The sequence below is a fragment of the Chiroxiphia lanceolata genome, chromosome 6 (assembly GCF_009829145.1).
Source record: "Chiroxiphia lanceolata isolate bChiLan1 chromosome 6, bChiLan1.pri, whole genome shotgun sequence".
Taxonomy (NCBI): domain Eukaryota; kingdom Metazoa; phylum Chordata; class Aves; order Passeriformes; family Pipridae; genus Chiroxiphia; species Chiroxiphia lanceolata.
Genome location: NC_045642.1, coordinates 56,304,034 through 56,315,550, shown reverse-complemented (window position 1 = coordinate 56,315,550; position 11,517 = coordinate 56,304,034). Strand labels below are relative to the sequence as shown.

At 44.9% G+C, this 11,517-nt stretch overlaps 1 protein-coding gene across 1 annotated transcript; it reads left to right on the top strand.

Moving 5' to 3' along the window:
* The first annotated feature begins 3,993 nt into the window (after positions 1–3,993).
* On the top strand, positions 3,994–11,404 carry TMEM179 (transmembrane protein 179). Its single transcript, XM_032692208.1, has 4 exons — positions 3,994–4,444; positions 8,151–8,288; positions 9,823–9,901; positions 10,869–11,404. Exons 1-4 carry the CDS (start codon positions 4,143–4,145, stop codon positions 11,046–11,048), a joined length of 699 nt encoding a protein of 232 aa, XP_032548099.1. The 5' UTR covers positions 3,994–4,142; the 3' UTR covers positions 11,049–11,404.
* Positions 11,405–11,517: the final 113 nt, after the last annotated feature.

The following is an 11,517-nucleotide window of genomic DNA, read 5'->3' as shown; positions in this document are numbered from 1 at the left end:
GACTGTGACTCATCTCCAGAAATAAGCAGTGCAATACTGGTAGCAAGATGGTAGCCACCTTCTAGACATGCAGCCATTATTTTTCTTGGATCACAGAAATGATATATCCAAGGTAAATTAAACATAAAACCAAATAAAGTTGCTCCCAAAAATGTTTTTTTGTCTGAATAATTAATTCCTCAGCAAATTTTCTCATAATAAAACATGTCCTAATGAGCTATCAGGAGGAGAGCAAATTTATCACTTACCTCACAAATATCAACTTGAGAGCACTGCTCATGTCAGATGCCATAATAAATGACTTGAGAGGGAGCTTGGAGCAGCACAGCCAGAACCACAGTCCCCATCAGTCATTCCGCATCAGTCCAACTCACACTTGTTACTTGATCTACAGAGGATTAGCCAAGCAGCTAGAAGGAGATGTGGGGCTGATGGGAATACAGGCAAATACTGAATATCTAACCTTGATTTATCCAGGCTGGTTTTTCTGTTTATCACTGAGGTGCAATGGCAGTTGATAGTGAAGCCAGCTTTATTTTTGTGCGTTTGTTTTTTTTTTTCCCCAAGAGAAACAGAATTTACAAACTTTGAACTTCACCCTCCCTGATGCTGAGCAAGCCATCTTCAGTCCCATGTCAGCACATGGTCCCCTTGGGGTTCCTTCCTTGCAGGAGATGGGTTCAATTCTGGTGCAGCAAGCCTGGGTGGGTGACCTGGAGTAGGTGAGACCCACCTGTGCTGTGGGCAGGAGGCCCGAGTTGTCATGCTCAAGGTGATTTTGGTCATGATGGGGCTACAGTAGGAAGACATCTGAACTGTGCTTCTTGTGATGGAACCACCAGAGCTGGGGGAATGTGCAGCCTTCTCTCATCACTCTTCTCTCTGTGCTGTGCAGTTGCAAGAACTATCCCACTGTCTTCCTCATCAGTGCAAAAGGGAAAAAATGACCATGTGTCTGCTCCAGTGGTAACTCTCCTAAAGACAGTCACAGAAGCCAAATCATGGGGAATGCTTTGGAGGGACAAGTCTCCCTACTTGGATGGGAAAGCTGAGACAGCAGGCCAGTACTGCCAGCTGTTGCAGTGAGAACATGAAATGGCCAAAGCTGGTCAGACCAAATGATCATCTTGCCAGGTATCCCATCTCCAAGGACAGCCAGGAGCAGACGCTCATTTCAGAGAAGAATAGAGCGTTCTGGCAAGTGCAGAATGATAATTTTGACTCTACCTTCCCAGCAACCTGCTGTCAGGGACTTCCTGAGCTGAAGGTTACTTCCCCAGCTCTGTATTTTGCAGTCCCTGCTGGGCTCTTTTTTCCATTAATTTCTCTAATATCTTTTGCCGCCAGCATTTCTTTTTGGCCCCTGCAGTGTGCCACAGAACAATTACGTGCTCTGTGAAATATGTGCATCTTTTCCTCTGTTTCAGAGTTTCTGCCTGACCTGTATATTTGATGTCCTCCATTTCCTGTGATATAAGAACGAATGAATAATCATTCACCTTGCCTTTCTCCTCCAGTGTCACCATGTTGAGAAAAGTAAGCCTATTAGAGTCTTCTTTATAAAACACTACCAAATTTACTCTGCTGAAATAACTGTATGTTTCAGAGACCAAGTTCCAGCTTAGCATAATTTTTTTATTTTTTTTTTTAGGATTTATATGAGAGGAGAGTATGAGAAATCCAGGCAACTGCCAAAGAGACGGCTGACGGGTTTTATTTCTATCCCTTTGCTCACTTCAGTGTGTGGTCACTCTGTCTGACCAAGCCCTGTGCTTCAGTAGCTGTCAGCCTGCTAAGTGCAGCTGTTTTACATGCCTGTTCACACTTGTAAATGCCTAGATGTATTTTCTGAAACTCTCCAATAAATGAGAGTTAGTTCATCAGCAAAGACAGCTTTATCTGCTCTACAAGTGACCCCCATGTTCACTTCTGCAATAACCCTCCTGTGCTTGCTGGTGGTAACATCTGAGTATGGGGCTTGCCTGAGGCAAAGTGCCCTTGGCATCTGCTGGCCCCTTCTGTGGGCTCTAGTGTAAGCAATAACTGGGCTTTTATGTTGGTGTTGACCTCCCAAGTCAACTTCAGAAAACATTATCTGGCAAATCTGATGTGTCAGGTTTCAAAGAAAAGAGTTTTCCAGCTCAATCCAGGTCTGATTTCTTTCCAGATAAAGGACAAAGCCCACTGGGAGACAAGCACTTCTTGGAAGCAAGGTTAAGAGCAATAAGCTTTCCTCCTTACTGATAGACTAAAATATCAGCAAAATCCTTTCTGTTAGGAGCACATGTCTATCCCCACAGGGTCAGGTCAGTGCTCATCTTGCAAAACTGAAATACAATTTTTGATGATCAGAGCTTGGTAAGGATCAGAAAACTGGCCTGACACATTTCACATATAAAAAAAGTTTTACTTCAAGAAATACTTCCCCTGTACAGACAGAGCAAGATTTCAAGGCAGCATGCATTGCAAATGATTTGCAATGAAGATGAATTAATGTCTTCTCTGAGAATGCCCCCAGTGCCTGCCTCAGGACTGCATCTGTAATCTCTTAACATTTGTAACCTCATCTGTAAGCTCTTAACAGTGTGGAAAAATAATTGTTTAGTTGCCCCATGGAAACACAAGCCTGAAATCCCATGTGTGCTATATTTGGGGTCCTTGTCCCACATCTACTTCTCTAAACACTGCCCAGGAAGTGGCACAGTGATAAAATGAGCGGAAAGAGCCCTGGGATTAAGAAGTGATTTCAGACCTGCAGCTGATCTCATACTGGATATGGTTAGGAAATTGGATTAGAAATTACTTTACCTGGAACTGGAGATTAATTGTGGTGTCTTGTATTGGAAAGAGGATTCATGTTTAGATGGAAAAATGAAATTGGGATTGACAGGAAACTATAACTTGGGGTCAGTTTAATTTGGATTTTTGTGCTGGGGGGATCTGAGCACAAGGCACGTTCCTTTCTCTGGTGCCTTCTGCTTTCTTGAATCCCAGCCTTGCAGTTTTGGGCCCTACAGCTGAGGGAATGCCCTGCTGTCTTTCCAAGCAAGCATTGTGTGGGGCAGGGAGCTGCTCACTGGCAGTGCAGAGCAGGGTGGATGTTCACCCCTGGGAGTCAAATGCCACCTGTTCCTGCCATGCAGCACCATTGCTGTGCTGGTCTGTTCTCAGCTTGTTATCCATCAGGAGCTTGCTTAGGGTTATTTTCTTTCACCCCTGGTCCGTCTGCCAGCCAGGGGAAAATGCAGCTGATCCCAACACCGTGCAGCCCATAAATTACAGCAAGGCTCAACAAAAGTTATTTGACTTCTGATGAGCCCTTACTGCCTCTGAAATGTCTTGGTAGGGGCATGACCATTTGATCTAGGAACAGAACCTGGATCTGCAGGTCCTGGGGTGGCTGTGCACCGTCGGAGGTTGGTGGTCAGATTTTTAGAAACTCAGGTCAAAACTTGCTGGGATCCAGCAGCCAGGAAGAAGCCAGTTTGATGGGTGTTTTTTTGTATTTTTTTTTTGGTGGGTTTTTGTTTGTTTGTTTGTTTGCCTGTTTGTTTTTTGTGCTGGAGGGGCCGTGTGTCATGACCATCAACAGGGGTGTCATCAGTGTCCTGTGTCATTAGAGGGGTCCCCCACTGAACGGTGGTACCCGGCCCTGCTGGAGACACACGGACTGATTTAACCCCTGGGCGCCAGGGTGTAGTAGCGGCCAGATTTTCCGAAGAGGGAGCCCCCACAACGGCTCTTCCCCTCCGCTCCCCGCTTCCCCCACAAACCCTGAAGCCATCAGCAGGGGCAGCTCCGGCGGCGGGAGAGGAGGCACTGTGTCCGGAGGAGTCATTTGCATCGCATTCCATTGCACTGCGTTGCACTGCGCATCCTCCCTCCCTCCCCACCGCCTACTGCTGCAGCCTTTCTCCCTCCATCCCTTCATCCTCTCTCCCTCCCACCCCGCATCGCGCCCCCTGCGTATCTCCCTCCTGCATCCCTCCCTCCAGCATCCCTCCCTCCTGCATCCTTACCTCCTGCATCCCTCCCTCCTGCATCCCTCCCTCCAGCATCCCTCCCTCCAGCATCCTTCCCTCCTGCATCCCTCCCTCCTCCCCTCCCTCCTTCCCTCCCTCTACCGGCGCAGAGCCGCGGACATGGCGCTCAGCAATTTCCTCTTCGCTCAGTGCATCTGCTACTTCCTGGCCTTTCTCTTCAGCTTCATCGTGGTGGTGCCGCTCTCCGAGAATGGCAACGACTTCCACGGCCGGTGCCTGCTCTTCACCGAGGGCATGTGGCTCAACGCCAACCTGACAGTGGAGCGGCAGCGCTTCACCGTGCAGGAGTGGGGGCCCGAGGCCGCCTGCCGCTTCAGCATCTTCACCGGGCTCCTCTCCCTGCTGCTGGCCACAGTGCAGGCCTGGAGGACCCTCTTCTTCCTCTGCAAAGGGCACGAGGAGTAAGTATCCCCTGGGGACAAGCCCATCCCTCCCGCAGGCTGGGGCACGTGGGAGCAGTCTGGGGGTGAAGCATTGGGCTTTACACCATCCAGGTCATCCTTCTCCCCAGAGGGGTTTGGGGTGAGGTGGTGTACTGCCCATGGCTGTCTGCAGACACACCACATACTCCCCTACCTGTGTCCAGGGCCCTCTTTGGAGGGTACTCCCTGCAGAGGTTTGGAGTGGGGGCCAGGATCCACCACTGTGCACCTGCTGCCTTTGGCACTCTGGGAGCAGCATGTGGACAGCTCAGCTGCAGTGGGCATGGAGGGTGTTGGGGGCCATGGGGTGATGCTGGAGGCTGGAGCTCACAGGTGCCTCTTGACCATGGTCCCACTACATGTCCATGCAAAGAAAGGCCTTCCCCAGATGTACACCAGGTGTGTGAAAAACCTTGAAACAACACAGCTGTGCGTGAGGGGACAGAAGGGAGAAGTTGGTGACTCCCCTCCATTTTCTATCCTGCTTTTGTTGTGGACATGGCAACTACTGCAGGCAACAACTATTGCTTGGTTACAACGTGAGAGCAATGCTGAGCACTCCCTGCAGCAGTTCAGGGCTGCACTGGCAGCTGGTTCCTGTGCTCAGACAAACCAAGGGGCATCTGACCCCAGCAGGTGTAATGAGAGGCTTGGTGGACGAGGCTCAGGAGCTCTGTGTTCTGTTCTTGCTTCTCTGGTGGCATGAGAGGCCAGAGCCCCAGGCACAGGTAATGCAGCCTCTGGGTGCTACAGGGCCAGGACTGGAGGATGGCCCTGGCATCTGTCTAGAGCAGGAAAGTAATTTTCTTATGATTTAGGGACCATTCCAAGGGTAAATCACTCCTGTCCAGATCTGTTTGGACTAGAGGTTTCTTGAGTCAAGGCCTGTTACTCACATCTGGGCTTGGTAATACTGGGAACTGTGTAACAGTGTTTTCTCCCTGGGTCTTTCCAGCCACTCTCAACCTGCCTAATACTAAAACATGCTGTAGTAAGTACAGACTGGAAACTTATTTCCATATTAAAACTAAATACCACCACGTACTTCTCAATACCTTTGAATCCAGCTTTCTCAGGTGATCCAATACCTATAGAGGATTAATTGAATCTAGATGCTTTGCACTTCAGAGCTAATTAAGTTTTGAGAGGAAACCAGTAGTAAAAACCTTGTTATAGTGAAATTTCGATCAGATGTTCGGCCCACTTTCAAATGTGGCTATTTACTTCAAAACTGTTGGTCAGGCCCCTGAAAATTACCCCTTTAGGAGTTGCTTTCAGGCTCCTTTGGGCTGAGCATCATCAGTTGTGTAACACTGTTCATAATTGCTCCAGGCAAGAAAGGCAGAAGGCTGTGGGGTTGTGGAGAGCAAAGATAGAGCAAGTTGAGATGATGAGATAACCATGGAAGATCACAGAAGGGTAAAACAGGATGAGAGAGAAGCTGCTTGGGAACAGCAGTTTCCTAAAAAGAAGGAAGGTCTGTTCTGTACCTTATCTGCCACTGTCTGTATGAAAAGAGGGCAGGACACACGCTGTTCTGATTTTAGACAGACATTTGTTAATGCTTCAAATGGGCGTGAAAACATTTCTGTTTGGATGGAGAGATAAATGCAAGCTCCTTGCCACAAAGGATAATTGTGTTTTCTGATCAGAGGCAGTTGAGGAAGAACCAGAATGTCATCACTGATGACCCTGTTGACGAGGATCAGTGCTACTGGACCAGCTCCAGGGTGAGCCAGCTGAGGAAGTCAGGGTTAGTTAACATCCTATGCATCCTTTGTGTGCAGTGGATTTCAATGATTGCTGTCAGATAGTTATGACTCCTAAAACACCTTCTTAAAAGTGTCTCATCACCCCTTACCTCAGGGGCCTGGAACTATTCAGCTCAGCTGAATACAACTGAATACAACTCAGATACTTCACTACTACATTGCAAAGCAACTTTGAGTTGTAAGCGTTTACCATTACATGGTTGATGACCCATTAAATACTCCTGGTAACTGTTCCCTTTCTAGAGCTGTTACTAATTGTGGTATCAACTCTGTTTTATTCTGTGAAGAGCTCAAGTCTTTTCTGCCTCTCAGGCCAGCGTACCACGCTAAGGTGCACCCAGTGGATATGGCTTTAGCAACACTTGGGATGAAATCCAGGCTAGATTTGAAATCAGGGTGTGGCAGAGAACATGGAAAACCATGGTTCGTATCAGCTCCCTCTGTGCAAGTGACCCCAGCATTCAGCAGAGGTGAGCAGATCTGGTTCACCAAATCCAGCTAAGCCAAAGAATAGGATTCAGCTTAGTGTTCATCTAGAAGCCAGGTGTCCTGCCATCCAGCTCCCACCACAGTCTGTAAGGGCATTCCTGGAAGGTGGTTTATTTCACTTCTTTTCAATCAGATTTGGGATGAGACAACCATCACTTTGGAGAGAGCCTAAACAGCCTCTCTAAAGCCTCATCAACCCAGGAACAAACAGCATAATCCTGCTGATAATGGCTTCCTCATCTCATTTTAAAGAATTCCCCCTGAGGCCACATATGTATCACCATGCAAAACCTGTAGAAATTAGGATTGTCCAGCCCAGAGCCTTTCAAAATTCACTCACTCAAAAAGCCACTTAGCTTTTCAATTAATGAGCAACCAGGGAAAAGAAACGACTGGAAGTTTTGTGGTCTCTGGGATGAGTAGACTCCTTCTATCCCCAGCATAATGGGTGGCACTGGTGGGAATTTTGTCATATACAATTTTACCACATAACCTGAATAGGATGATCTGCTTCCTGGAGTTGCCAGTCTTTCTACAACCTGGAGTAGATATCTAGTTTTTAGATAATGTGACATTCCAGGATGTCCTATTCTAAACAGCCACTTAGAGCAGTTTCAACTTGTGAAGGACTTGGTCAGATGAATGAGAAGAGGATTAGAAACTTCCTAGTGGCTAGGATTAAGGGGAGGAGTTAAACAGTGAGGTTGGAAAAGGAGTGAATGATTTCATGGCCTTATGGGACCACTGCAGGCATCCCACCCCATCCCACTCCAAACACAGCATGTGCCAAAGGCTGGCCTGGGTTGGGCAGACTTAATGGGACTGAGGTAAATTGATATTCAGCTGGCAGAAATAACATACTGACACCAAAGCCGGAGAAGTCCCAGGAGAAGCTGGCCTCCTCTGCAAATTGCCCATAAAGCTGGGATTCGTGTCCTATGGTGGCAGTACCTTGTGTCACAATGCTTAAAATGATTATGGCTATCAGTACCGTGTTTTTATTTTTAGTTTCCCTCTCCTAAGCAATTTTTGTCCCAATTATCACTTTAATCATGAAATAATTTTAGTTCCAGTTACTACATAATTTGAGTTAATGACATTTATTTTAACAATGGTGATTTTCATCATTACAGCTAATGAAAGCCATGCAGTGTATGAACAATCTCCCCTCAGTACTTATATTTAAAGCTCCATTCTCTTACGGTGAAAAAAAAAAGACCAAAAGCAAATGCACTTACAAATGAAGATAATATGACTCAAAATCATAATCCATAGTGTTTCAATGTATTAGGTGTTCTTAATTAAAGCAGATGTATTTCAAATGCAACCTGATATCTTTGTGCCCAGTGTATGCTGCTTACAGAGACTGCTGATGTTGTGTTTCAGCTGTTTATGAGTTACATTTTTCTTCCCTTTTATTACAGCTCTTTCTTTTACGCCTTCCTGAATCTGCTGATCAGCGCCTTTGTGGTGTTCATCACATTTATTGCTAGCACTATAGTGAGTGTAGGATTTAACATGTGGTGTGATGCAATTACCGAGAAAGGAAGCATGCCAAATAGGTTAGTATTGAAGAATACATTTTCTTCCCCCTTTTTTTTTTTCATATATGCACAATTGAACAGTGGTGTTACAAACTGTAGTTATTACATGCAAGGTGAGCAAGGTGGAGAAGGCATCTGTAATGTGAAAATCCAGATTTTTTTCATCTGGAACAAAAAAAAAAAATCTAATCAAACGTTTTTGTTTATTTGTTTATTTAGAAGCCCACAGAGAAAATGTGTTTCCATGGTGTTTCATAGTCCCTTTGAGCCGTTATTTTATGCAAAAGAAATCCATTGTTTTAAAAATGTTTATTTCTGAAGGAAAGCTAGATTTGGAAGTTTTCTAAGAATGGAGAGAGTGTGGTCTTGTGAGCAAGGCAAGGGGCTGGGGGTCAGGGCTCCTGGTTCTCGGTCCTGGCTCTGTGTGACAGTGGGCAAGTCACTCATTATGCCTGGGTCACAATGCACCATAAACCAAAAACTTTGGCATAGAGATCCTGGCCTTGTAACGGTGCTGTGGACGCCCCGAGAGCCACAGAATGGAAAGTATTTTTTAAGTACAAAGTAGAGGTGGTTGATGCTTTCTTACAGTGCACAAAATTTACAGCTTCTAAAATGGTCTACTGTATCCCACGGTGTTTATACTCCTTATAGGAAACATGATAAGTTGAGGAAGATTTTTTCCTATCAAACAAATAACAATGAAGAGAGAGGAAAAGGTGACATTTTATGTCATATGATATTGAATAAATGTACTACTTAAAGCATACATTTATGTTGCACATTGTCATATGTTGTAAAATGCCATAGTAAATGTTCTGTTTAGGGCTGCAACGATTAATCGAATTATTCGAATATTCGGTTAAAAATTCGATTACAAAAAAACATCTAATCGAATATTCGGGTAAGAACCCAAGATGACCGACAGCACTGAAAAGGAGAGAGAAGAGGCTGCAGAAATCAACCAAGAGATAGAATGACAACCTCAATATCCTGGGATTTTTTTCACACCAATAAAGATCAAGTTATTTGTAAAATCTATAGGGAGCCTCTATCTTACCATCAGAGTATCGTCTCCTTGCTGGAGCATCCGAAACAAAAACACAATTCCTTCTTCTGAGGCTTTTCCTGATGAAGTCAAAAGGTAACAGAGGCTCATACACTTTGTTTCATTGAGGGGTGAAGCAACCAACCTGGGTGATGCCAGAGGCATATCTGTGGGAGGCGAGGTGGTAGTGGGAAAGAGGGGCTTAAGGACACTCTTTTCATGTTAACTATTGCAATTCCACTTGTGGAAGATTGGTGTTATCACTTACATAATTATACATTTATTTTTTTTTAAAGAAAGTAATTACATGCCTTTTTCAGCTTAGTTTTAAAGAAGATTGGAAAGCAACCTGGTAATTGCCATAACTTAATTATCCTTTGATAAAACATGCACTTATGACTGTTCAAAATACATTTAAGATTTTGCTTCATCTTCTATTTAGTTTACCTGCAATCTCTGAAATAATTTTCTTCTTTTTTTCCTTCCAAATGCCTTTCTGGTTAGCTGTGAAGAATTGCAGGACATAGATCTTGAACTGAACTTGGAAAACTCTGCTTTCTATGACCAGTTTGCTATTGCACAGGTAGGTCAGACTAGGCCATGATTCTGTTTCAGTTCATTTGCCTTTTGCTTATTGATCGGGTATTGCTGGAGCTGAACCACCATTCCTCAGAAATCAATGGGAATTTGAAGTCAGTTTCCACTGACTTCAGTGAGTGCTGAATCAGGATGATAGTGATGGGCACATTTGCATTGTAAATTCAAAATAGATAGTTTTGAATGCAGACATGTCAAAACCTCACCCTACCACTGAAATGATGTTGTTAATCATTTCAGAAAATTCATTGTTTATCCAAAGGATAAGGTCTGCAAAAGTTGCAACACTCTGGTACCCTGGAGCTCTTCATTGCTGTTCAGAATAATGTCTGACCTGCACCAGATCATGAGGCTACTAGTTTTGCCTTCCATGAGTTTGTCTGACATCACCTGAGCTATGTAAATATCAGACCATTGAAAATAATGAAAGATTAATGTAATGTAAGTAGGGCTGTTTTCTGATGAATCCATGAGAATTAGACCTCTAAGGCTGTCAGTCCTTTCTATTGACCATTCTAGCTCTAAGTCAATGATAAAGTCAGTCAACACTGGGACCTGAGCACTTGTGCATGGACTAATTCTGCAGGGGCAAGAGTCCCATCCCTGCAGGTCTGCACCCTTGCACAGGCTTCTTATATTTTCCCACATGGAAAGAGGCATTAGTCTTCCTGGGGCATTCCCTGAAAGTAGCAATGCCTCTTGGACACAAGCTCGTTTTGTGTCTTCATTGCCAGCACTGGCATCTAGATGCCCAGCTCAGGCATACCTGCATTTAGGACAGAAATATGCCATAAAAGTGACTCCTTTATATGAAGAACCCAGGACTTCACTGAGTTCAACTTGGTGTGACTCCATGGGTTTTGGTCCAGCTGAGGTTTTGATATTCATCTGGAGAGTTGACTTTGTTTTTAGAATACAGTACTGACCTCTTTATGATTTTTTTTCTTCTCTAGTTTGGTCTCTGGGCTGCCTGGTTGACTTGGCTGGCAATTACCATTCTGGCTTTCCTGAAGGTTTATCACAACTACAGACAGGAGGACCTGCTAGATAGCCTGATCCATGAGAAGGAGCTGTTGCTAGGAAGATCTGCTTCACGATCCTCTTTGCAAGATGAGAAAAGTGGCATGATCTAAAGTGTAAGCAGATTTCTAGGGCAGGATCTAGATTTTATTATTCAGTAGGGTAAGCTGAAGTTGAGTCAGGGTGTTGAGTGTGTGAGATCTCTTCTTTCCTGAAAAGAAACGTACTTGTGAATCACCCACTTCCTCCATGAGAATTTTTTGGTAGAAATACTTGTATTAGGATACAGAGAATGAACTGCCCTATGTGCCTTTGGCACAGCAAACTTTCTGTCCTATGCAGGCACAGTCTGTAACCTGCTCTTGCTAACAGAGCTCCTACGTGTCATTACTGGCTTTTGGGACAGGGGCCATTTTTGAGGACTGAGCTGGCAAGACCAGGCTACAGCATTAAGGCTATTTCTTCAAACTGCTCTTTAACAATAGTTGTAACTAGAGCTGTGTTCAGTCCTTCTTCTCTCCCTCTCCTCCCTTTTGCCAGTAAAGCTGCCCCTGTTCTCTCTTTATTCTGGTAATTGCAGCT

Coding starts and splice junctions, on each gene's coding strand:
- TMEM179 (XM_032692208.1), top strand. CDS start 4,143: ATGGCGCTCAGCAATTTCCTCTTCGCTCAGTGCATCTGCTACTTCCTG. Junction 8,289..9,822: donor AAAGGAAGCATGCCAAATAG/GTTAGTATTGAA, acceptor CTTTCTGGTTAG/CTGTGAAGAATTGCAGGACA. Junction 9,902..10,868: donor ACCAGTTTGCTATTGCACAG/GTAGGTCAGACT, acceptor TTTCTTCTCTAG/TTTGGTCTCTGGGCTGCCTG.